This window comes from Ischnura elegans, chromosome 11, assembly GCF_921293095.1.
Source record: "Ischnura elegans chromosome 11, ioIscEleg1.1, whole genome shotgun sequence".
Lineage (NCBI taxonomy): Eukaryota > Metazoa > Arthropoda > Insecta > Odonata > Coenagrionidae > Ischnura > Ischnura elegans.
In genome coordinates this window covers 11,746,158-11,773,962 of record NC_060256.1, presented here as the reverse complement: position 1 = coordinate 11,773,962, position 27,805 = coordinate 11,746,158, and the positions used below count along the sequence as shown (strand labels likewise).

The following is a 27,805-nucleotide window of genomic DNA, read 5'->3' as shown; positions in this document are numbered from 1 at the left end:
TTCTTTTTTCCACAGTTTTTGTTCGTATTTAAATGGAAATAATTTCTCTGTCCATACTGAACTTTATGTAACATTTGTCAGTTGTAGTTTACGTCATAAATAAACTTTATCATCACCCATTCAATCACTTTTCTGAGGATTAATTAGTCATCTCGTTAAGTCGAGACATTAGACATGGAAATAGGACTGGAAGTTAGCGTGGGTGGGGACATTCAAACTATCTGTTTTGTACAGCAAGTATGTCCTAGAGAAAATGTTCTTTTACTGGGTAAAACCTGTTTTATTGAACGATACTGATAATTATTTTGCCTTTATTTTTAAAGTGCAGTTTGGACCATCAGGTCTTATGATAGAATGGTATATTGGTTTACTGGTATTTTCTTAATAGCCTCGCGTTATGTTTTTTCATTCGTAATAAATATTCAGGGTAAATTACAAAAGAATACTTTGTGTAGAAAGGAGAACTTGTCAAATCTTGATATTTCAAAAATTGCCAAAAAAATGCATGAAAAGAACACTACCTTTGCCATACTTTTTTCGATGGTACTCTATCGTTAGAAGATGAGCAAAGAATAGCCTTTTCTTCTACTTTTCCTCCTTGCTCCAATAATTAACTCTGGCTGATGATAATGTGGATGCTTTTTCAGAACCGTGGCCGCGTTAAAAAAAATGCAAGTGATATCGGTCAGCGTGAATCTGTTTTCATCTTCTTACGTGTACGTAAGCAGAAGGACGAAACGATAAACGGCCCAAGGACGGAATTCGAGCGAATGAAGCGAAAAACATACTTGACCTAGTGCCGTGAGTGTAGGATACAGTTCGTTGCTGGCATAGCGGGTTGCCAACCTGATACGCTTGCTTTTTAAAGTCATGGCTGCCTCTCGATGTTTTGGGAGGAATGGGCTGTCGTGCGTGCGTGCAACTACGAGCCACGACATTCTTCTGTTTCTCCTCCCCTCCTCCCTCTTGCCTGTTATCTGGGGAGACGATCAGTTCGACCCAACGGGTCGCTGGCGCGCCTTGCTTGCCTTGCCCGCGCTGCTTTGCCAATCTCTCCAAGGAACGGCATTAGCGATAGAAATTTCTGCGCAGCGGGAATCAACTATTAAGATCCCTTAATTATTTCAGTTTATTAAATATTTCTGTAATTAACGTGCATTAAATTAATGAAAATATTACAGTTAAAAATAATAATTATAAATATACTATGAATGAACAATGGACTCTGGACTAAATGAAGCACGATGAACATAAAGTCGAAGACCAATGAACGATTTCTTAAAAGTGGCAGAAAAAGTCATTGTAGATATAGAATTGAAATTCGGAAGAACAAAATATATTCTACTCCTTAAAATATGCAAAATTACTTGTGAATTAAAATGGACAAAAATTGTTAATAACGACATCCAGAAAATGGTGAAGCACGATGAAATCTACCAATACTCAGGGATGGAATTAGACCTCCATGAAGGACAATGCAGCAGATAATATCCATCAGATTGAAAAATTTTAACGCCAAAAAATGAATTTTTATACAAACAATTCAGTTTTACTTCCTGTTTTTGACAATTTATTAATCCTGAGGATTCCCAATAAAATTGACGAGACTGTTGCTAAGCTCAATATTTTTACAATACATTGACCTAATATACATCACATGGAAACGTATTTTGTAGCGGAGTGGTCAAGAAAACACACTGTGTGTGTAATACACATAGTTATGCATGTAGAGAAAATTTGGAGTGCGTCGGTCAATTCATTGTGTAACTGGATCATTTTTACGTCGGCGATTCTTGCAAATTTCATTGGAATGATCGCGGCGTGACCTTAATTTCTAACGCGTGAATTCTCCGGGTAAATAGTCTGTCTGAATTGCGGCTCGCGTGTGGAATCCTGCCCCCAATTCGATTCTTCAGGCTGTATCCTAGAGTCATAGGGTTGGGTATCAGTCTTGGTAGGATTCGTGGAGGTTCTTAACGAAGGGTTTTGTCCTAATCAAGGGAGAGGGAGGAAGAGAAAGGGATTGAAAACTTAGTGGCGAGTGTTTGCGTGGGGAATTGCCTTAGGCGGTCGAGGTCCCTGCAACCCAAGGCGAACCCTTTTGCCGACAATTTCTTACTTCCTCTTAGCCTCTCGCTACTTTATCTCGTCTTTCCATCGCCAGGCAATTTTTCATCCCTCCCTCCCCCCCTCTGAATCCCTCATACAAAGGGAAGCATTAAATGTGGCCTCGTGAAATTTCAAACGTACTCTCCCTCCCTACTCCCGCCAGTATTATCGGATCCTCCTCAATCCCATCCCTATACCCGCGACCCTTCCCCTCGTCCCTTTTCTAAATATAAGTTTGTTTTATTGTTCCCCGTGTCCCCTTCACGTTATAACTTCCTCCATCCCTCCTCAGTCCCGGCCCGTGCCATCTGGGAGCCATTTAATTAATTGGGAGGATTCGTTAAAAGTCTGAGAGGGAAGCAGGATTTGAGTGGTCCCGTTGTTTATTTTTATTTTCTTTTTACGAAGTCGGGTTTCCGGTGCGTGTAGAATGGAGAAGAAGACGTTTTATTGCACTCTTTTTCGGATTTCTTTTTAAATCGAGTGACATTAAATTCAAACTTAGGGGTATAGAAAGATACATAGGTCCACTTCTTCAGATCTTAAAGGTTTGGCCGGGTTAAGAAAATTTCAATCCATAACTAGGACTCTCGTGTTTGTGAGGATCTTACAGTTTCAGCTATCTTAAATATAGTAACTTCTTGTTAAATTGATTTATTTCTTTTTCGCGGCCATTTTATTAAAGCCTGGTTACTCGGTACATCACAATTTACAAGATAATGCGAGAATGTGGAAATCTCGATTGAACCCGAAAATTCACCGTGTAACCACGCCTTAAGGTAAGAATGTATGAATTTCTGAACATAAAATAAAATCAATCAGAAAATCGCACAAGTTGAACTCATAATAGTGTCACCTAGCAAACAGCACATCAAGTTCATCTGGCTTGTATTGGCTTCTACTTTTTTACGATTTTTATTTTGATTTTGACCTCTTCTTTGTCTTGGATTTTTCACTGATGGAATATGGGTAGCGAAAGGAAGGAACAGAAGAGAAGGAGTTGGATTAAAGGATGGATCTGAATCTGAAAGGAAAGTCGCTGAATGTGTGAACCGCGAGAATAGTACAAGCAGAGCAAGGGTCAAAATAGTATCGGAAGAGTATGGTTTAATGTTCGTTGTTTTATTACAGTTCCGTTCGGGTTGTCCAATGAGGTGCAGGGGTCAAATATGGAGAGTTAAGGGCCAAATGAAGCAAAGGTCAAACCGGCGAAGAAAAATCCAAGACAAGCAAGAGGTAAAAAAAAACAATTCGAGCACACGTAGTCAAGGAAACCACCAACACAAGCAATATGACACCTCAATGTGTCGTTTCTAATTCCTACCACCAGGCGGAAATAATAAGGTGATTCTATGCAGCTTTCGTCTACATACTAAAAGTCGATGGCTTTCCTGCGTTCAAATTGGTATATACAGTATATCGCGCCCAAGGTTGAAATAATGAGGAAAAACAAGCGAAAGCGCTAAATGTTGGAAAACTTATCCGAATAAATGTACCGTATAACCACCTATTCGGGGATATTGTCCATGTAAATGTACAAGAATGTCAACTGGAAACTATTCAGAAAAATGTACAGAATCTTGTACATTCTAATTTACCGTGTAACCAGTCCTGTAGAAATGTACCGAAATCAGTATTTAGTTTTTGGTGTATCACTGATTGAATGACCAAGATGTGGCGTAAAAACCTAACTTGTACAAGATTTGTCATTATTTTGATGTTCCAGATCGTGAACCATAAACTAAATTGTTTCCCCTTATCCGTGAAAGCATTTCATTTCTGTAACTTAATTTTTAGAGGATAGAAAGAAGGTGGCCTAAAATTATTTTTTATTTAGAGATAGCTACGATACTTGTAATCATGAAATAATTAAAGAAAGTAATGTTTTTTTCGTTTACAGGTGAATGACAGTTGTTTAGGAAACCAAGTTCTACAGCCATGCCTAATAAGTAGGGTCGATATCAATGCCCACTAAGCTTAAGTCTTCAAACGCAATGCGTAATTAAGAAAGTAAGAATGATGTGTTATTTGTGGTTTGGAAACATGAGTCTCGTGTTTCTGAAGGTAATGGGGAATTCCATGAATTTTTAAAACTTCAATGCCGTATTCCCACATAAGTTGGCGACTACGTATGGTAAATAATACGGTTAAGTCATATATTGCAAGCAATCAGGGGCTAGAATATACTTTTGACTCCAAATTGGCCCTTTTTCGTAATTAAGTAACCTGTTGTTTTCTCTTCAAAATGCGTCGTAAATATGAAAATTGATTCAGAGATAGCGTTGGAATTGCCATCCCATGGAGTGTTTCATCAAGTTATTGAAATACCGTATGCATAACATATCTTTTGATGAAGGGAGTTGAAATTTATTTTGTACGATCAACACAGATTCGTGGCCTTTTATTTTTGCTTTGACCCATTTTATCGGAGGACGTTTCATTTACAGACTGTTCCGTCTATTGGTATTTGCTCGTTTAACCTAACATTAGGTGATTTCTTTTTGTGAAGTATATATTAAATCAATATTTACCAAATTGGAGATTTTGAAAATTGCGAAAGAATCCAAATGGTGCGAATGAATGCTATGGCGGAATGAGAATGTGTACTTAGCGTGTTTGTAGCCCTCTGTCATGATGTCAAAATGAATCATAACATCAGATAAAAAGTTTTTGGTTTTTCAGATAATGATTTTATTTTAGTATCGTTAGTTGAGAGTTATTTGTTCGTCGTCCGTTGTGCTAATGGCTTCACGTTGTGGCCAGAAGAGGAAAAGATAAAAAGTATAAAAAATAAGGCAAAAAAAAGATATCGAAAAAGACACGCTATTAATAAAACGGTATAAAATGCGATAAAAAGTAAAAAAATAAGCTTTTTAATCACTCTAAGAATAAATCTTGGGTGATAACTAGGTTTATTAGTAATAAGTGTAGAAGAGCCTGATAGATGGGGAAGGATATTTTTAACGTAACATTTAAATGTATTTTATTTTGTGACTGTTTCAATTCACAGAGCGGTGGGAAGTCTCAAGGAAAGTCGGCTCTGATTTGAAGCGCCCCTTCTCTCGCACTCAAAGCGAATACCGCCGTCGGAATTGTCATGCAATCATATCCGACTCCTGAGTTCCTTCGCGTTTCGCCCTCCTGCATCAGCAATATCCTTCGGGTCGCTAATAGTTCATGACCTTCTGCGCGTGGCCATTAGGGGAAAGAGCTAAGACTGCTCGCAAGAATCCGATACGACCAGCAGGAAATTAAGTGAGGGTTTATACGGAATGTAACGTTTTTGTTTTTCAGTGGTGTAAAATATCAAAGTGATTGGACATCACAGTAAGTATCCTAGGCATCGAGTAAATAACTGTAAATACCGGGTTCCATTGTTCAAAATATAAATAATATAGCGAGTAAATAAATGTAAATACTAGTGTTCCATCGTTTCAAATGCAAGTAATTTACCGAGTAAATGAATATAGTTACCCGGGTTACATTTTTTCAAATGTAAATAATATACCGAGTAAATAATTATATTTATCTGGGTTCCATTGTTCCAAATGTAAATAATAATATACCGAGTAAATAAATGTACCCGGGTTCTATGCATTCCATTCGTATAGTGTATATTGTAAATCTTTTTGTATTGTAAACGTTTATATATCGTTTTTAAATATGTTTGCATTGACGCTATCGAGGGGTTAGGTGGAAGAGGGGACTTCTTAGTCTCAACCTCGCCCGAATAAAGACATCTTATTATTATTATTCGTAAAAATCCCCTCGACTAAGAATCGAGCAGCGAGCCTTGTGTTTTCCGTGCCACTGCGCATTCCGCTATGCTTCCCAGGTTCTGTAATGGTCTGCACAGTTCCCTGGAAAGTCAATGGTCCGTGGTCCGATTCCTGGTGCAGGAGATTTTTTTCCCGTAGTAATTAATGTGAATATTACCTCCATTCACGAGGCAGGATTGAAATATTCGACAAATACTTGGACGTGTATCAATTACACCATATTTTTTTGCGTAACAGCCCTCAATTCAGCGTGAAAGGTAAAGAAGTGGGGTTGAGGACTTTATTTAGGGGGAGGGTGTTATTCATGAGCAAAAATTGAAAATATCCCTTTAAAATACATTGTGAGGGATATTTGTAATTCTTTCCGTGATCATTAATCAATTAAAACTTGATGGAAATACTTATTCACCATAATGTTTTTATAACCGTTATTACCCTCATTGATTACTTACGCTGATAATTTTGGAGCACCTCGGAAAATTATTACTATAGGTACGTTGCCGTTGAACTTGTTTACTTGGAACGCTTTGCGAATCATCTATCGGCCTGACCCCCTCCCTCGTTGAAATTCCCACGTCAATTCCAGATGGGGCAATTTCCCTTTCATTTTCCATACAAATCATGTTCTCATCCTCATCCTTCCCCTTTGCCAGCATTCTTCGTTCTATCGCGGTCTTCCTCAACTAGCATCAGCTCCTCGCTCAGAAATTGATCCATCAGACGCAATGTGCCCTCCGTATTTCTCTAGAAGTCTCCTCTCCTCGCCCACCATATCTAGGTCTTACTCTCTCTTTTTAATCTCCGACCATGTCCTTTAATATGTTTTTTTTTTTTTTACTAATTCTCGTCTAGAACGCCTCCAGTTTTTCCTCGTAATCCTTCCTCATCGCAAATATTTCTAGGTTCCTCTCTACCACCGGTCTCATTATCGCTACCGCCATGTAGAAACTGACGTACCCGTAGATAGGCACCTTACCCTCTAGATATTTCCCCTCATTACTATCTGATACTCGAGTTACTTCTCGTTTCCTCTACTTTGATTTGCTGCATACCTTAATAGTTCACGACCTTTTGAGCGTGACTGCTGGGTGTGATAGCTGGGAGTCACTCGGAGCACGACGAAGAGCATAAAATCGAGTGGCAGTTGATGCCGAAGTTACGCTGGAGAATAGCGACGGTGACATCTGATATATATTTTCCTCAGCTGCCGACGTTTATTCCGTGCGTTCTCCATTCCGAGAAGGTAACTACCGTTCGGGCGATGCCGCATGCAAGGGTTCATTTGTATCTCTCGATTGTATCTCGGTCGTTGACGACGTAAACAATTTATCACTCTGCTTGGATTTGTTGAATTATTGATCGCCACGGCAACTACGAGTACTGCCGTGTATAAATAGACTCTCTTCCTTAATGAGCACCTTAAATGGTCGTAATTAGCAATGGAAGGTAGTTATAAATAATTATTGGAATGAAGGGTATGTTTTTTCATCCTAAGAGCGGATAGTACATTTTAGTGCCAATAGTTGTGTGCTTTCATTAGAATGACATGTATTACCTTAGTATGTCATGGTCATTTTGACTGGAAGAAGCGTTGATTGTGGAAAAAAAGAGGATGTTATGATTTTATGCATAGCAATTATTAAGAATAACGTACGCATAATGGGAACCTATCATGTTTGTGATTTGGAATGTAATACCTTACCCACAATTGAAAAATATTTTTTTCAATGCCTTTTCTAAAGCAATTGATTTGTTAGCTTCCTTGATAAATTACGATGAGCGGTTGTAGAATTTATAGAAATCACGTTTTCCTATTTAATTATCTTTATAATTAATTAATTTCTTTATTTCATATTGGCGAGGAACTTTTTTGCAACAATGGTGCTTACGTGAAAAAATATCCTATTTTTGAGTGTTTCCAGTGTTGCTGTTTTTGATAAATGTCTCTTATTTGATAATAGGTTAACAACGAATTGTTAAAGTTAAGCCGTAGAAGATTGTGTTATGATCTCATAGATTGTTAAGTTCACGACGATAGTGATAGGGGGCTAAAGTTTTTATTTGAAATGTCAGCATCGTTGCAGTTAATTTGATGTTTTTGTTAGATTAAGAATGAATGACTGCGATTTAATGTTTGATTCCGTAGGAAAATATTACATGGTTCGTGTGTCGGTTAAAACGCCTCGAGATTTAGGCTATACGAGTGACATGGAGGGTAATCTATTATAAGGTTTCCTTGCCAGATCCCTGAAATATTTAGGAGAATATTGAGAGTTTAATTTTATGAGCTACCTTGCTCTCATTTTCTTGGTATCGGTATTCGAGACCCCGTCGCGTATATTTTCAGAAATGAATTCATGTGGAAGTCTTGCGAGTAAAACATTTGAAAAGCACTGTGACGGCGTTGATTAAAATTGCAGGATTTATGAACAAAGCAGAATGTCTTACACAAGTTAGAGTTGTATTATTGAAGCTGCTTAGAAGCTGCCTTGTGACCATGGTAATTTTCTGAAAACTATCTTGAAAAGGTGTCGAAAATTGAAGAAATACAACAGTTTGGTCTCTGCTGAAGTTCAATCGAAGCAATTTGAACAACTCTTTGACAAGCTAAGTGCATTTTTTTCAGTTTTGAAATTAAATTTTGAATCCATTCTCAGTTAACATGTTAGTCACAATGCGAAAGTTTTTTGTTCTTTTTTCCATGTAAATTGAATTTTTAGTGCTGATGGAATTATGAAGTGCCAAGTTTTATGATAATTACTTGAGGAATAGTTTGATTTATGTTTCATGAAGGAGAAAAAATAAGAAAAGGTAGAAGGAGACGGGGAACAATTACTTAGGCGATGTATGATCCATACTTACAATATTTAAAATTCCTAATTGAAAATAATTTAAGATAGTAAATATTCGAAGTTTCGATAGTATGGATCGGTGAACATTATTTACCCGTCTTTCTCCATCTAGCTGTGTTGAGCTTGAAAACTCTTTAATGCAACCGAAACACCACCGTAAGTCCAAAATAGGAACCATTGATTTCCACAAATACACCTTTATGATATACGAGAAATTAATATAGACCCGCCAATTTTAATTCTCAGACAGGAAAGTGTGCATGAAAGGGAAAAGATATCGATTTGAAATTATATGAGGGTAATAAATACGCTTTGTTGGCTATATTTTTAAAATGTTTTAGGTTTAAAAGTTCATTGTAGACTGAAGATTTTGTTATTTTATGGCAGTGAATGTTAAACAGCTGTATATTTTATTATTATGATGGACATAAGCAGGGGAATTTCTAATTTTTGACCTCAATAACGGGTGATTTTTGTTAGTTAAGGAAATCTGATCAAATATAAAATTTATGATCATCAGTGGCTGAAGTTCATTAATCGTGAAAAATCATGTGTCGCAATTGGTTTTAAAAGTTTTAGAATTAGCCTTTGGAATTAACAGCTAACTATAGAGAAAGCGGCACTTCAAATGAAACCTCATTGCAGCTTCTATTTTATTCTAAATATTCGAGGACTCCCACGAATGATGAATGAACGAAATTGGAAATCTTTCAAAAAAAAAAGGGCATTGAAAAACATTATTGACCTTAATAATCATTTCACATCTTTGTAATTCTTGAAACATATGGGAAAAGGAATTGTATAAAGAACCCCATGCAAAATTTATCATGGAAAATATCCATTGCACTTAATGGGAATCTCAATAACTCCAATATTCATCTCATTTCCATAACGGCCAAAAATTCGTTGGATTTATTATATTAAACAAGACTTAGCGGAAATATAGTACAGCTAATGGTGCTAGAGGTCGAACTATTTTTCCCATAATTTTAGGTAAGACATTTGATGTGTGGCAACGACTAATGCAGGTGCGGAGATAGGAATCAAGGCAAGAGGGGTTTTAGGCGCAACTAATACTGGAGGGCTGGAGGGTATGGAATACCCGCTAGTGTAAGCGGGTGGTGCGGGGACCCCTTCCAGAAAAAAATTACCAAAAATGCTTCAAAATGGTGAGTTTCACGGCTTTTGGAGGGATATTTTATTGGTCTTTACACTATTCTATAAGTAATATTAATCCAATTAAGTAAAATGTATTAAACTTAAAAATTTCTCTGAACTCTTTGGGGGGGTATCCTCCAAAACCTCCCCTCGCCGCGCCACTGGACTTATGAGTTGGTAGCTTTTAAAGTAACAAAGCAGTGCCAGTAATATAATGTTTAAAAAAAACAAAAAAGAATGCTAAGATACCTATTAATATTTAATCTGGCTATCAAAATGTATATTCCATTTAACGTTATATTTCCGGTATTGAGGTCATGGATATTTGAAGTCTGTTTCTGAGTATATACTGAAATAAAATGCAGACGCCTTTATCTAAAATTAAATAGAAGGTAGAGAAAGTATGTGTCTTGATTTTAGGAGAGAATTGAGTTTAGAAACTTTTTATTTTTTAAAGAGTGAACATCATTTTAAGACGAGAGTGGGTTGTTTCCATCTCTGCCGTAAAATGATGGAAACAAAAAAAACCCTGTTCATGTTATAACACTTCAGTACAAAAATCTCAATGTTTTATTTATTTCCATTGTGGGAAAGTTTCACATCACTACCCCTGAAAGAGTTGGAAGTAGTCTGCCCTTAAATGTTTTGCGATGCAGTTGACAATTCCATGATATGAAAATTGTCTATGGCACCTAATGAATCAATTTGAATTCCATGGCCGCGATTACGGGGTAAGTATCCGCAGTGGGCTTGATCGATGGTAGGATTTTTTCCTTTATGGTTTTTATTAAGTTTCACAGCCGCAATTTCGCATTCATTGCGACCGATTCGCGTGTTGATTAGGAAATTGGAGCGGAGCTGAGCGCTGCTCACGGATTACAACCGTTTGACAACATTTGCATTTAAGGGCACTTGCTGCCTCTCTTTGTAGGAAAGGCATAAAAGTTTTTGAAGACCTTGTATGTATATGTTCTGACATGCTCAGGGCTTGGTTAGGAATCCCGTTGGCGGATATTTTATGGGAATGTCATCAAAATCGTCTGTCTCGACTGAAACTGATTATATTGAAGTGTTACGGAGTAGAATACATTTTAATATTCGAAATAATTGGTGTCACCTTTTAAGTCACTTGAAAGAAATACCTATTACTTATGCCTGTTGGAAAAGGTAATGATTGACTGCCACTTTATTAAATGTCTGCTGAGTGTCGTAAATTGTTTACTGTCATTTTTCGTGAAAGATATTAGTCATTAATCAAAATATTATCGAAACGTTGGATAATTAAACATTAACTTGGATTTGATCCATTGATAACCATTCCCGAAGGTTGGATTAAAAAAAATTATCACCCCAAAAACATAAATGAAATGTAAAATACTATGCTATTGTAACAATGCTAAAAATGCTATTGTAACAATTGAATTTTTTAAATTTGTCATTTTGATTTTAACTTTCCATTTAGATGGATAACGTTCAAACTTAAAGGAAATATAACGTTGCTTTATTCTACTAGAATTATTCATGTACTTCTACAAACCCACGCTAAAATCTCCCTTGTGTGCGTGTCAAAGGCAATAACAGCTGCAAATTTTTTCGCGGGAAAAATATACGAGATGATAAATATTTCCTCAGTCTTGTCGGAGGAAATTGTTTTTACTTCCATTTCCCCGCCGTTGGTTTTCATGACTTGTAAGGAGTCTCGTCTCATATTCGACGTCAGTTAGGAGTACAAAATACTCCAGTCACTGAATACCATTATCTAATTATTGCCACTAAATATCAAGGTATTCTACCTTTTCCTTGCTGGTTCTTCAGCCTACTCATACATAGCGATGTAAATTGTCTTAATTTTTATGCCCAGTACCCTGTTTTTATCTTTTTTTTTTTTTAGCAATTATCGTCTTATAACCGTTTTGATTGCATTGATTCTAGGCGTTGACGAAATGAAAACGACTACGGAATCGGCTAGATGTGTCTTATATAATTTCTGATTGTGTTTACATCCATAGTCACTTGTTACTCTTGTGTTTGCACGTAAATCTTGGGTTTCGATTGAATTTTTTCCTGAATTTCCACGCTTAGGCGATTTCTCGTCTCAATTTCCAGTTTTTAAAAGTAATCAATGGGTTTTGAGGCATTGGTTATTTCTTTTCGATTTCCCTTCTTCCAAATCTGCTCTTTATTGAAGGAAATCGATGGAAGTATTAGGAATCTGCATTATTGATCAATGTCAGTGGTGACAAAATACCTTGTTGGCACGAGTAACTTTTTATCTTTTTTCGCCTGATCATAGCTTCTCTCCCCTGGTCTCTTCGTCAGCAAGGGCCTATTACGCTTCCGCTGTCGACGGCTATCCATGCATTTAAGCCCGTGAACAGGAAATCGATCGTAGTTGGGGGAAGTAATCAAAGTAAAAAGCTGTTTTAGTATTTTTTTCATTCTCGCGGGCAGAGTCATCAGATACCCCTTGGTCTCCGGTGGCGATTCAGGAGGTTTGCCAGCAGCTAGTGGGGGCAATTTGGGATTCGAATCAAGGGTGCAAAAATAAAGGCAGTAGTGATCACGAAAGAAGGAGTTCCACAAGGAACTCGAGGAAGAAAACAAAATCGTGTGTACGTAATGTATTTGGGAGAGGGGCGTGTCTCGACCGATGGGTTCGTGACCATTGGCTTCGCTTGGGCGGTAGAGTTTTCTAAGCAATCCGTGTTTGAATGAGCGCTTTGGAAGCAAGAAGCTTTAGCAAAATAGTTATCCTTGAATCGCATCAATGCTAAATTTAAGTATTACTGTTGATGTCGGAGTCATTAAGTATCAAGAATGAATATAATTCTGAGGCAATGCTTAATTTATTAGTTGAAAAGTACCAATAACTTTATAAAGTCGTCCCTGATGATATATTAAATGACGAGGTCTGTCGGTATTAAATCATATTTTGGAATTAATAATTTGTTTTTTAACCATGCAGTGGATCCGTTATTGGATAATTTTTCCCGATTATAATAAATAACGGGTTCCGAGGATTGGAGCTAAAATGCGCCCGAAACAGTCGTCCATCAAAATGAGTCAACGCGGCATTAACACGAAAAATAATAATCAATTTAATCACCGCGGGAGCCTCCGTGACAACGCTAATCATTGTTGATTATATGTTATAAAGTTAATAGTTATCCACTGATATAATCTGAATATTAAGCTATTTAAACCGTGATCATAACGCTGCAGGACGAGTTGGATGGAGTGAATTTCACTGTGGGGTGCAATTTTAGGGGTGCTTTAAGCCTTATAGTCCTCGTGACGACCCCAGATGCGCAGCGGAGTGAGGGTGTTAGGGAATAAACAAAAGGGGAAATTGAGCACACGGGAGATCGAATGAAGAGTACAATGATTCAGATTGAGTAGAAAATGAATGCTGGGCTGTAATAGTCAATTTGACTCGTCCTAAAGAACGAGGAAGGTAGCTGACCCTCTGCCAAATCCGTCAAGAAAGGAACAATGCTCTCCCCATGTATTAGGTTGGAAAAAAGTTGGAGACATAGTCATTTAATAATATATTTCAGTATATGAATAAAAAATCAAATAAAATCCTTTCAAGTGCCTATAATAAGATGAGCAAAGTTTGAGATTTTTTCGAAAATAAGATTTATTCCACTTTTACATGAAAAATACATTGCGTAGGTTTAACACGTGTTTCTAAGTAGTGAAATTTCAAAGTAGTGAGTTTTCAAATTTATTTTTGTTGTAAATTATGTGTTTTCTTGTATAATACTTAGTTAGTTTCTTCTTGGAATTTTGGCACTTCCTAATCAATGCATGAATATATTCCAGGAATGGCCTATGCTAGTGCGTCTTTAGTGGCTCTGCCAATCCTCTAGTGCTTCCTTTCCAATCACAAATTAAAATATTTTGGAGAATAAGACTCTTCCACACACCAAATTATTTTCTGCAATTTGCCATAATCAATCGGGTTTTCAATAATCTACTCAACGAAATTGAGCGATTGTTATATATTCTTGTCATTTATTTCTTGTCTCAGGCGCATATAGAATATCAGTCTAATCTTCTTCTATTCTACGATCTTGACTGCGAACGCGTTGCTATGGTAATCATCACTAGCCAGGCTGGCTATCGGCAAGGGAAGGGGGAAACTTTCTCCAAATTTTGACGGATTATATCTTTGATACACTACTTCTGAGAGAAAACTGCGCAATTATCTCCACGATGGTCCCTATTGCTTATTTTAAGTTTTCTGATGTTTATTCCACCGCAGTCTCCAAGATTTTTGCATCCTTAGTACTATGCGTCTTTCAATACACGCATATCGTTCATGGTTGCAGGGTTCAAGGGGTTCTGCGAATATGTCTGCGAATTCTGTTGGTTCCCTGATTCTTGATGCAGAATAGAATCTGTATCGAAATGTTACTTCCTGAATTAATGGAAAGGTTATAATGTTAGTGCTTACAGTGAATATGGCGCCAAAATAGAATTTCTGAAAAATGGGCAAAAAAAAATGTTCTGTGAATTATCTTATTGTCGTGTACATAAAATTCACTACCACTGAGATTGGCAAGCGTGTTTTGAATTTTAAATAGCATCTACATCTACATAATTCCCCGCAAACCGTCTAATAAGCCTATGGCAGTGGGTGTTAGGACATCAGCCGTAGAGACACCAGCCGCATGTAGAACGAGTTTAACTGCATATACCACCCTAGGGTTCTCTCTGAATACCGACTAGAAAGTGATGATTCAAATTCCGTGAATCCATACATGTAGGTGTTGCATTTTTAATTTTCCCTCGATCTTATAATCTTTAGGTTTCCCTCCTATATTACGGTTTATTATCACGGCCGTAATTTAGCCTTTACCAGGGTGCGTGGTAATCAATTCTTCATTTAATAATGTTTCTGATTGTTTTATCTTTAAAAAATCAGTGCGACCTTTTCCTTGGCCGAAGTTTCTCGCGGGAGTTGAATGTTTTTTTTTTTAAAGATTGCATGGGGACATTCAGCATAAAAAAGAAGCCCCATGTCAGAAGTATGTGTCCTTTTGGTGCCTTGCTTTATTCGCATTCTCTTTTCTATTTCTTGACCTCTCCGCGTTAACTTTTTAACGATCTCCTTGGAGAACTTGGGACGCAGAGTGTAATGATGTTGGGGAGAAAGGGGCGAGCGAGTAATTGCACTGCGTGAAGACTGCGGCCAATTGGAGCAAACTATCACCCGAGGGAGGGTCAATCTATCATATTCACATTTCAGTCTGATAGATGTTAACCTACAAAGTCGAGTACGAGTTCAAAGAGAGTGTTCTGAAAATAACGGGAACTAAATTTTTAAATTTCTCGCGAGGTTGGAGATTGACAAATGTTTGACAAATGATTTCCACCTTGCCGGTATGCATGCCCCTGATGTAGAATATAATTTTCAGCTGTATTTTCTATTTCTATAGCTGTATTTTCAGGTTCTACACTTGACTGAAAATATTGACACAGATTGAAAAATCATTTTCATTATGTTTACTCCGTTTTAATTTTTCACTCCAATTTTCTGAAAAATATTTGTTTAAAAGAAATTTTATGCTGAATTCCATCATAGTGCCTATAATAAGATGAGGAGGTTTTGATTTTGTTTCGGAAATAATATTCATTTCGATTCTCGGTGAAATATATTGAAAAGGGTTCAATACTCGGTTCTCTAGAGTGGATTCCTGGCATAAGCTTCCGAATGTAATTCGGTTTTAAATCATGTGTGTTCTTGTTAAATACTGAGTTTATCTCGTTTACCTTTCAGTGTTCTTAGAAATTCAACGTTCTATTCTGGGCTTAAAATATATAAGGTAAAATGTCATGAATGGCGTTTAGCATACGGCATTTTGTGATGAATCCTTCGAAATGCCTATAATAAGATTATTAGATTTTTCAATTTTGCGAAAAAAACATTTATTGTTAGTATTTTAAACAAGACCTAGTACCAGGTTTTTAATTGTGGAATCTTGGATTAAGTTATCGAATTTAAGTTGTAAATTGTGTGTATTCTTGTAAAATACCTGGCATATTTATTTTACGTCTGTTCTTCTTATAAATTCAACGTCCTATGCTGAATTGAAAATACTTGCGGAGCTTGAAAAATAATTTCGATTATATTCACTCCTTTTGAAAAATGATTTTATTAAAAAAAACATTCGTTTAAATTTAATTTTTCTGCTGAATCCTTCTAAGTGCCTATAATAAGATTATTAGATTTTTCAATTTTGCGAAAAAACATTTCTTTTTCTTATTTTGAACAACACCCAGTACCAGGTTTTTAATAGTGGAATCCTGGCTTAAGGTATCGAATTTAGATTGTAAATTGTGTCTTCTTTTATTCTTCTTCTAGTTAACTTCTCAGTGTTCTTAGAAATTTGTCACTCCCTAAACAATGTACGGAAAATTTCCAGGAATGGCTCTTGGTAAGGCATTAGTGGCTCCGCCTCAAGGACGAGGGCTCGCTTCCTCCCAATCTCGGGGGCCATAAACCACCCCAGGCATGACGTTTTGCGGGCAGATTTTTGAGGAAGGCGAAGCGGCCGGTGTTTCCCTCGGTCCTGGCGTGTGCGGTCATTTAATATGTTGCTCTGCTTTTTGCCCCTTTTTCTCCTTCCTTCCCCTTGAAGAGGGCCGTACCCTCTCTCCCTCCTCCCCTTTCCCTTCTGCACCCTCGTGTCGAATTGCCACGCGAGATTGCGAGGAGTAGATTTCCACACGTAAGGTCTGGGAAGGGGTGGGAGGGCGCTTTTCAAGTGTCGCGCGGTAAGACTTATGTTTAGTACCGTCGCCCATTTTTATTTTGCAGCTTTCACGCAAGCGGTTTTATCTCTCCTTCTCTTGCTCTTTATTTATTTTTCATCAATCTCTCGCCTTCCATGTTTCTAGCAGCTCACCTTTCTCCTCAAGTGGAAACGTCTTGGGGGATCGGGTTGGTGTGGAGTATTAAAGTATTTGCTCGCCATCATGTGGGTCTGAAGAATCTGAGCTTTTCCTGGTGAATAGCAAGGATGAAAGCTTCTCGGGTTTCCAACCGAGTCAGGGTCTGCAGGCGACAGGCCGACGTTTCGTTGGGAGACTTTCCCAACATCCTCAGGGCTGTTGATGCCGATGTCGCTGTGTTTTGATATATATACCCTCCTCCTTCACCTAGGTGGTCTCTGATTGGTCCGGGATTTTTCCTCCTTTCTCGTCCTATTTATTGATAGGTTCTGAGTTCAAATCTAGGCGATGGCAAAGATTTTTCAGAGACATTCCGGTCCCTGCTTGAGTGATGTTGTGTAGGGTACTTAAAGCGCAACACTCCGTCCGTCGGATGAGACGTTAAGCTGTGGTCCCCTCGGCGCCTTTCGTTAAGAGCAATCTAATATGACGCCAGGTTTCTCTCTACTACTATTATATCCTTGCCCTTCCATAATGGCACAAATGGCCTAAGCTTTTGATCACTACTTTTGGTCGAATACTATACCATACCAGAAAATACTTCCTCTCCTAGTAGAATTCTATCACAATTTTACGCAAAAATGGCTCATTGTCGTGTGTTTCAAGTAAATATGAACAAGAACACACAAGCTGGCTGTGCAGTAAACAAAATATGTGAACGGCATTGAAATTCCCCTCCCAATTTCTGCATTAAATTAGGATTACATTGCTTGAGCAATTGAGTATAGATATCTTTCAGAGCGACACGGAGAACTATATATTAGAACCCCACTATAATTCCAGGTCCGACGGAAACGATAAATTGAGATAGATATCTTGCTGAAACGGAATTCGCTTTCTCCCGATCAATAAAGGACTTCAATAAATGCTAGGCGGAACTTCTTTGGAGCATTCCCTCTTCATTGGTTAATGGCTTCTGCATTAACACCCCCGCCACACGCCTATTGAGGCAGCCTTCGTGGTAGTATGTAGATGTCATGTCGATGAAATTTAGGTTGAATTACCGAGTGAGTGAACGTATTCGACCCTTAATAATATGTTTTATTTAAATCCGTTTACACCTCATCCTTCGTATTTAATTAAATGGAAATACACTATAAAATAGTAATAAACACTGTGCGAACTAGCCTTATCGTCGAAATTTTTATCAGACCCATTTGGACTTACGTGATGTAGATTTCACCGTTTCAATCATGGTCAGCAGATTCCGAATATAGTTCCTGTTCATATTTTTTTATATGAGCTTGCGCAATCGGCTTGCGCTCTTCCTAGTGCCAGCAATTTCATCTAGTATTCTTTGAATGTTTCAAATGGATACATTTTTGACGATTTCCATCACATTTCATATTTTTGGGGAGAAAAATGAAGCTTTCTTTTTGTTATCGCTACGTGTCGCCTCACTTTTACTCTCTCCGCATTCGTACGAACCAGAATCTTAGTCCTTATTGACGTCATTACCGTTGAAAATATCTGTATACAAGAAAATTTCGAGCTACCGTGTAAAGTAGGTGATTTTTTTCTCATTGTAAACTATAATACCATTTTTAAGCATTCCGAAGTTTCCAAGTACACACTGCTGCGCAAAGCACTGCTATGATCGTAATGGTAAGATTGCATTCCGTTTCCTACCTTGATCATCGGTTGATTAGATGATATATTTGATATGATATAGATAGAATAGAAAGAGATAGATATGATGTGGATAGAATTAATTAGATTAGAAAAAATAGATGGGTTTAAGGTTTTAACAAGAACTCTTACAAAGCTCTTAACTTATACAGGAACTCTGAATTGAAGCATTGAACAATTTCCAGTACGCAATTCTGTTGAAAGCGCTGCTGTGATCTAAATATCAAGATAGTATTCTGTTTCCTTCCTTGATCATCCGTGCAATGTGAGAAATTAATTATGTTTAAAGTTTTAACCTCATAAAGTAAAAAGTTCTATACTAAAAATACGATCTACATTAAAGCATTAAACGATTTCCAGATGCGTAGTTCAACACTAAATGTTGCTGTAATATTATGAATGGGATAGCATACAATTTCCTACCTTGATAATCCGTCCCATTGTAATTTATGGGGAAAATTAGATTGATTTAAAGTTTCAGCGATAAAAACTCAGGTTCTTTACGTTCTAAAGTTAGTCAAAGTTAGTCTAGTTACTCCAAGTTTCAAATATCCTACATTGACAATCCGTCCCGTTGTAATTTATGGGGAAAATTAGATGGGTTTAAAGTTTCAGCGATAAGAACTCATGTTCTTTACGTTCTAAAGTTAGGCAAAGTTAGTCTAGATACTCCAAGCTCCAAACGTTTATAGATACCCTGAATTGGAGCGTTTAACGATTTCCAAATACAGTCCCAGGAATTTCCTACACAAGACGCTGTGATCTTATGAATAAGAAAGCATGGTGTTTCTTACCTTGAGCATCCGTATTTCCCGGAGTGCAATCTTCCTGATGACGGGGTCGTCCTCCGAGTCGACGTACTTCTTGATGGCCACCAGCTCGCCCGTCTCCCGGCAGCGACACTTGAACACCACACCGTACGACCCCTCGCCTATCTTGCAGATCTTCTCGTACCGCTCCATGGCGCGCGACGGTCCACGCGAGCTGCTAGACAATGGGCGGCGAAACAGGGAAAGATAGCTGGTGAGGAACACATCAAAAGGGTCCAGATGATGCTCGGTGTTTGAAACGATCAATTTACTTTGAGGGTTAGCTTATCAACCCACGACTGCGCATTAAAAGAACACAAATGTAAGCCATTTAATTAGGAAAAGTTAAGGAAATCGACGGTGCCTTTTCGATTTGAATTTTCGAAACAATGGAATTATCGAAATACGAGAGAAAATATGGAAAAATTATCTATGATTCAAAAGTCAAATGGTTTTTTTCTTTATTACCATAAGTCTTCAATGTTTAATCATCTCAATCCAAACATGTCTTTTAGTTAATAATTCTTAACTACTAATAATCCTAACTTACTTAATCTTTATAGGTAAAGATAAATTGCCCGTCATTATGTGATGCATTTAAAAACTGCCGCGTGAATGGTTTTTTAACTGGTTTATGTTGAAATGGTTGTTTAGTTAAACTTGTGAAAGAAACAAAGTGTAATTCATTATTAATGTTAAAATTTAATTTTTTTACTTGGTAAAAATTACTCTGTTATGGGAATGGAGCTCCGCACTTATGCCATAACGGGACACGACGCAGATCAATATTCTCTTCAGGTTCTCCACTTTTGTAAGACAAACCTTTTCACATTGTACTTGATAATGACCTAACGGTTGAAACGCGTCGTACTCTAAATAAACCTGTGGAAAAGTGCCATCTCTATTTTCTTTTAATACTTACAGGATGTCATTCCACTGCATTTCGCCTGCTTATGTTACTTTTTTTCAAACCTTTTCACCCTAGAGTTGCCATCTCGGGTTGTCCGCGAGGGCCTAGCCCTCAGCACTGTGAACTTCGGTGAAAGTACTATAAGAACTATTCAACTTGGATACTACAGTATTCTGTGTATTATAAAAGTGGCTCAGAAAGTCAAAAGTCCTCTGAATGGGTGAAATTCACACGCATGTGGCTTGGTACGAGGTGAGCTCTACCCTCACCTAACCAAACCAACCTTCGGGTTGAATCACTGAGTGAGCGAGCATTTTCATCTCCTGTATACACAACTACTAATAAAAATTCATGATATTAGACCGTCTTTAAAATGGGAAAATAGTGTGGTAAGTCTTATAAATTCAGGGAGGTTCATCCCGGTATTTTCGTGGTTTCCCTGTAAATGTTTCTGCTAAATCAGGTACAAGGTTTCAGGTAATATTTTCGAAGAAGAGTGCTCTGCATAGTTCTTCAATTTAGGATTTATTAATAATATTGAAGTATTTAACGTTCCGGTAAATGAGTTTTCCATTTTATTGAGCCCTATCAATAGACGATTAGAATAGATTGTTGAGACGGGTCTGATGTCACCTTGAAGCTCTCGAAAAAAATGTGAGAAGTGAGAATACGTTCAACCTCCGACCGTGTTTTCATCTCACTTGAGGGAGGAACTCAGTTGGCATGAACACTGATCCCCGCTATATCGCTCTAATAGTCGCACTATCGGCGCTCGAAGAAATAACCGTCGTATTATAAAAAAACCCGTGCAGTTGAAGGGTTGATGTGGTTTTCGAATTTTCTTGCCACAATTCTCCATCCAATTGACTAGCGTATGACTTGTAGATCTGTGAGCTAAAAAATATATATAGGAAATGTGCGTGATACGTAAAAAGCTACGGTCGTACAGAAAGTGTTAAACTTTACGTTAAGCGCGACAGACTGGGAGGCTGCGCGTTAGGCTTAGATTGCGTAAGCAATTGAGAATAGATATCTTTCAGAGAGACATGGACAGACAGAGAACATTGCATTTGAACCCCACTACATTTCCAGGTCAGACAGAAACGATTAATTAAGAGAAATACTTTCCGAACGGATGGGTATGGGAATTCTTTTTCCCACGAACGATGAAGGAGTTTATTAGATCGTAGACGGAACTTAAGCATTTTATTGGCTAAAGGCTGGTGTCCCAACACCTCAAGCCTATTGAGGCCGCTTGCAGAGTAGTATGTAGATCCTCTTGACAACATACTTTCGGGTTCTGTTAGTGGTTTTTTTTAGAACCAGTGATGCGTTTGCGAATTAGACGCCGAGTAGTATGAGTACGAATGATGAGATGATGATTGATTTTAACCGATGATCTTAAAATATAAAAATATTTTTTTGGCAGGGTAAATAGATACAGAGAAATGTCTTGACAGAATTTCAGTTAAAATTGACTGAAAAGTGGGATTCGCCTTGAGAAAATATTTGAATTAGCCGAGATTTTGAGATTCTTTTTGAATGAAGACGGTTGTTTAACTGGTGGAAATACCTGACCGGGGTTCGTCTCCCGGCTAAGCCAAATATTTTTTCATGCCGAAATTCATTATTGGCGTATATTTGCACATGTGCGCTTGACTGCAAAATCACTCATTTCAAGTATTGTTTTGTCTGATGAGACTTGATGTATTAGGATTGCTTCGTGGTCAAATATCTGCCAGCGGTTTTTTTTTCGTTTTGTGAATTCAATGATTCTTTTGGTGATGTGATTTATCTGTTCAGTGCGATTACCTATGTTTCCTGTCACGGATTTTCCCTGAGCTATCCTCGTTAGCTGATTGGTCGCTTTCCTGATTGCCACCATCCTGCTGTTGCTGTACAGCGGGAACCTCAATGGGAGACTTGTTCGCTTGATTTTGCTGGCTCTCCTGCTGCAAATTCGCTCTGCGAGGAAAAGACCGACATGAGATTTGGATCACTCGATTGTTAATTTGGATTCACACAGTGGACGTGCAAGTGGTGGTAACATCACTACACTGTTGAAACATCGATTCCCGTGCGAAACATTATTCCTCGTGCGATCCTTCTTTATCTTCACATTTATGTACTTGTGCGAAATTTGATTACTAATAGTAGCCCGGTCAAAATAGACATTGACTCTTGCATAAATTGCCAACAAGCTGAAAATTTGCATGAACCTTAAAGAGACCACTCTAATGAAATCCTGAAAACTCCCCATCGATCCCGTGTGTGCAAAAAATTTTATTCCAGGTCAAAGGTCACAAAAATGAGTTTTTTTCCTTTTTTTCGCCAAACGGTTAGTTTTATGATAAAAATTGCTCAGACCAAAATTGTAGATCAGAAATTTATCTACAAAATTGTCATTTCACTTTTTTCTCTAAGATTTACCGTTTCTGAAAAAAAGCCATTCGAATGTAGGCTGAGTTACGCGTCCAATAATGTTCGGAGAGCGCAACAATATAGTCATGCATATTAGCTCCAACCTCCATTCGAATGGCCTTTTCTCAGAAACGGTAAATCTAAGAGAAAAAAGTGAAATGACAATTTTGTTGATGAATTTCTGATCTACAATTTTGGTCTGAGCAATTTTTATCATAAAACTAACCGTTTGGCGAAAAAATGCAAAAAAACTCATGTTTGTGACCTTTGGCCTTGAATAAAATTTTTTGCACACACGGGATCGATGGGGACTTTTCAGGATTTCATTAGAGTGGCATCCTTAAGGTTCATGCAAATTTTCAGCTTGTTGGCAATTTATGCAAGGGTACCCCTATTTTTTGGGCTAATTTGACCGGGCTATAGTGTTGGGAAGGAACTTTTATCCATACGTGCACGATGACGAGAAACCTTTTCGTTAAACTTTTTGTGCTGCTTTTGAGGAGGAAGTTTTATTAACCATTTTCTTAACCAAGTGCGTTCGTGTTGAGTTGTGCATAACTTCTCAAACCCAGCCTCAATACAAGTATATAAATGCGGTCTGTTATTCCAGTCTTACTCGAGAAAGGGCATAGCCGGATAAGAAGGTCAAAAGTTCCCCCTCCGGGATTTTTCCCGTACTTGGGGTATGCGATTTGGGATCACGTTTTTTCTTTTTGGCCCTCTCAAGCATATTTTATGAAAACATGCATTAGAAATTTTCAAATCGACGCCATATCTTCTTGTCCCGCTCAAAGTTCTTGAAGAAAATTGCAAATCTGCTCCATTAAATAAGGTTTCAAATGCCGCAAACCGCATTAAAAAATATGCATTCTTGACCGAGATATTTAAAAAAGAGTGAAAATAGCATTTTCGATCTAGCCGGCCCTGTTGGGCCTCTAGCGGGCTGGAAATGTGGGGAGGTTTGTTCTATTTGATCCCAAATCGCATACCCCAAGTACGGGAAAAATCCCGGAGGGGGGACTTTTGACCTTCTTATACGGCTATGCCCTTCGTGCAAATTTGGGCTATGTCGCCGCGTAAATTTTCGGGTGGCCCCAACGTTTCCCGACCGATGCTGTTCGCCGTTTCAAGGGAATTAGAGAGCTAAAATAGCGACCAGCATCGGTCGGGAAACGTTGGAGCCACCCGAAAATTGACGGGGCAAAATAGGTCAAAAGTTTTTTAATGAACATGACGATTACCCGCGAAAATTTCAACGAAGAACTGTGCAAATCTATCTTTGAATTTGTGAGCACCTTTATTTCATGTTTAAAGCACTGCCTATGTATTTTTAAGGTGTGGAATACATTGCTATGTAATGGTGTTTCGTGGTACTTTATCGCTCCAGAAATTTAACTTCCCCTAATGCAGCTATATTTTGGTCATCTTCACGAAATGATATTTCTGGTTAAGGATACATTCATTTTCACCAATTTTGATCGCTTCTGATTTATTATCACACTGAAGTCGATCAATTTGTGTCGTCGTGCATCTTAAATATACCCTCAATCCTGTTAGATATGAATATTAGGAGTAAGTACCTGCGTTGTGATTATGTTTTAAACGACGCCCTTCTCTTCATCTGAATCAGTATTAGTTGAGATGGCGCTTATATATTCTAGCACCACGCATATAAAACCATATGTTTGGGTGTAATAGCTTGATTTGTAATTCAGGTTTTTCTACTCGATGCCAAGAGATGTGTTCGAAGGGCCTCCACGTGAGAAGAATTTGAAATACATAAGCGAACAAGCTATCTCTTTAAATTCTAGATGAGTGTTGTGGTTAATTAGATATAAAATGTGATTATTGTTGGTGTGGTGGTATTATTTCGTAAATTTGTGTCCATGAGTGTTATTCAGTGTCCTTAGTTTGAGGAATCGTGCTGAAAATGCGTTTATTGCCTGCCAGTCTGCTTGTATTCAGGGTAATCGGGCGTAAAATTAGGGTTTATATGGGTGGTATATGCCCCTCTTCAGAAAGGTGTACGACATATGCTGGGTCATTAACTTCTAGATAGCGTGTAGAGTGAAGGATTATTGTTAGTTCTTTCTGTAGTAAATATGTGCATGGGATACATAATTTGCGGTAGTGTTATAATGTGGCTGTGAATTCCATATTGTGAGATTTTAGCTAATTTAATGATCAGCTTATGGATTTGAGATCAAATTATGCTTCTAGTGGTTAAAAGGACATGAGATTTTGTGAATCATAGTGATTGGAACTTTTATGTGCTTCTGTGGAATACTGCGAAGTATACCATCAAGTGAAGGAATGCATGTCTTTGGATCACTTGTTTCTGGATAGAATTTTATGCCCACACTGAAAACTGTAAGAATAGGATTTACTGTTAGTGCTTTTAGAGTACCTAAGTGGAACCGTATTTCACTGAATCAGGGTGGCAATTGTTAGCATTACCCGTATAGCTTGGAATACTCTCAGTATTCCAAGCTATACGGGAATACTCTCAGTATTCATGAAGTCATCTATGAATTGGCGGAATGTTGGCATAATGGGGAACATGCACAATTTTTTTTAAGTACTGGAATAAGAAGGCCTCTACCTCAAATGTACTCGTCGAAAATTTCGCGGATGAATAATACTTTTTAGCTGAGTTATGAGTCTTTAAAAATTGATCTTCATCGGCTGATTGAAAACACGACGTCATCGGAGCGTGACGTCACGGAACGGCATCCACTGATGACAGACTGAGGAAGTGGATAGAAAATCGATCTACGAGGGCTCAAATGCAAATTTGGCGATAATGATTGCAATTTTAACTTTAAATATCTTGCATTCAAGCCTCTAACACTCTACTATCTTAGCGAAGTGAATGGTGTTCCGTGCGATGACGTCAGAAGGCGTTTCAGGTCACGTGACTTCAAGCGATATTCGAGCATTTTTAATTATCATTTATTGACGTTTGTGGAGTACCAGGAGAGTTTTGGCTTATATATTTGGACTCGTGAGAAAATTTTCTATTCAATGAGACTAACTAGGATGATGAACAAATTCCATGCATGTTCCCCATTGTAAGAGAACAAATAAATGAGGAATTCCAAAAATGTTTATTAACACCATTCTATTTCAAATTTTCCTGAAAAACAATTTAGGGCGTATTTAACATAGATATAATTACAATCAATATAACTTTAGAATTCATAAACGTTAATTAATCCGCCCCATCACCTGATGTTACGTCCGAGAGAACTTCATTAATTCTGGTGAATGTGAATCGATGTAAAATTTTCGCAGTACCATATTACAGTTTGATGATGCATCATTGGTTGGAATCGGGTGGTCACTCCGAAGGAAGCCAGAAGAAAAGCTAGAAAAATTCAAAATTTCGTATCTATAGCCATCTGAATAAAATGGAATAAGCTGAATCCATGAAACCAAACTTTTGAAAAAAAATTATCACCAGTTCAAGATAGAGTGCCGATCACAAAGGACAAACGTAAAGCAGTTCTCCTTATTGAGCAGGATCATACCGGACTGGACGGCCTACCAGAAAAAAATATTTGAGCCCTTGCCGAAAAAGTTATGTATTTAAAAAAATCGGTTAAAGAAGTAGGTTTCAAGGGTAAGTTACTATATTCTCGATTTTTTTACTCGTACATATTCCCACCAGGCCAATTGCCTACTCGTAACAATTTAATTGCAATAATAATTTAATGATTACATTTCATTTTAGTGTTCGTGGACTTGTAGAAGTGGTGGACTAATGCCGTGTATTTGAAATATACACTGTAATCAGTAAATCTAGTCATACTTGCCGTTGGTTTGCTGTAGGACTCGCATCGTCGATTTAAAGTCTCTTTTGCTTTCTGAATGGGTATAAAATTTAGGATCCTGACACTAAAAGGTTGATGAAAAAATTTAGATGAAAGACGATAATTTGATATGAGTTTCCCCCTGAATTTATTGAAGGAAAGGCAAAGAGGAGGTTGCTCTTTCTTTGATGGAAATAATTCAATCAAGTGAGCGTAGGATTGCCTAAGTCGGATAAGAGGCTCATTTTCCCGTCCAACTGCACAAATAATTTACACATTTTTCATCAAATCAGTTTTTGCTGCAGTGAGTGAGGAAGCGCATGTTTTGGTGTGGTACCAATTCCGCCGTTGTTTACAAATTTACCTGAATTGGTTTGAAAAGGTTCTACATGCGACCTCGTCAGCTTCGAGAAAAATGATTTTGATGTCTTGCTGGTTTTTTCATGGGAAACATAATGAAAATACACTTTTGTATGTTCCACAAGAGTTTTTAATACCGACCCAGGTTTCGGCAGTACACACTGTCATTATCAAGGTGTGTGTGTGTGATTATCACAGTGTGTACTGCCGAAACCTGGGTCGGTATTAAAAACTCTTACGGAACATACAAAAGTGTATTTTCATTATGTTTCCTGTGAACAAGTTCCACCAAATATCGCCATCCAACCTTAAGCTGATCAATGGTTTTTTTATCTATGGTACAACTGCGATTGGGTATTATTATTTTTATTTCTATTATTACTTTATTTAGTATTATTACTTTTAATGTCATCACTATCATTGTAATTATTATTATTACTATTGGTATTATTACTTTTATTATATCTATTACTCCTGCAGTCGTGTTCTTTTTATTTCGTAAAAGTAGGTATATAGTGTTTCTCCCTTCAGTCTCTCAATCATTTAATCCGCTTGGTCTTCACCTTGCTCTCTTTATTGCTACCAATCATGAATGCGTCTAGGCCCGGAAGTTTTTATAGCGACCCAGAATTAGAAAGAGGGGCAGGAATTGGAGAACCTGGGTCCATATCGGCACACTGAAATAAAACGTGTGACAATTTGGGGTCCTGGGGTTATTTTTCCTCTTGGCCGGGAAATAGAGGCTGGTTGAGGATATAATGACTTCAGACGAGGGCTCCTTTGCCTAACCAACCAAGCCTCGTGGCTCATGATATACGCCGCGCGCTGCACGCGACGTGCGAGGATTTTTTTCGGGAAAGCGAAATCCGATAAATCCATGGCCAGCCTCTCTTGCCCGCTCCCAGATTTGCGTGATAACCTTGAGAGGAACAAGATTGCCGGAGCACATAAATACGCAAAACTTCTTATTTCCAGTCAAGCTTTTCTGTCTATTTATTGGGCAGGT

General features: G+C 37.8%; 1 protein-coding gene across 1 annotated transcript in view; it reads right to left on the bottom strand.

Moving 5' to 3' along the window:
• LOC124168515 (cyclin-dependent kinase-like 1) overlaps positions 1–27,805 on the bottom strand; it is a 99,292-nt gene that overhangs the window by 56,603 nt on the left and 14,884 nt on the right. The window contains exon 2 of the mRNA XM_046546839.1: positions 19,282–19,471. Within this exon, the coding sequence (XP_046402795.1) occupies positions 19,282–19,471 (190 nt within the window). The remainder of the gene's footprint in view (positions 1–19,281; positions 19,472–27,805) is intronic.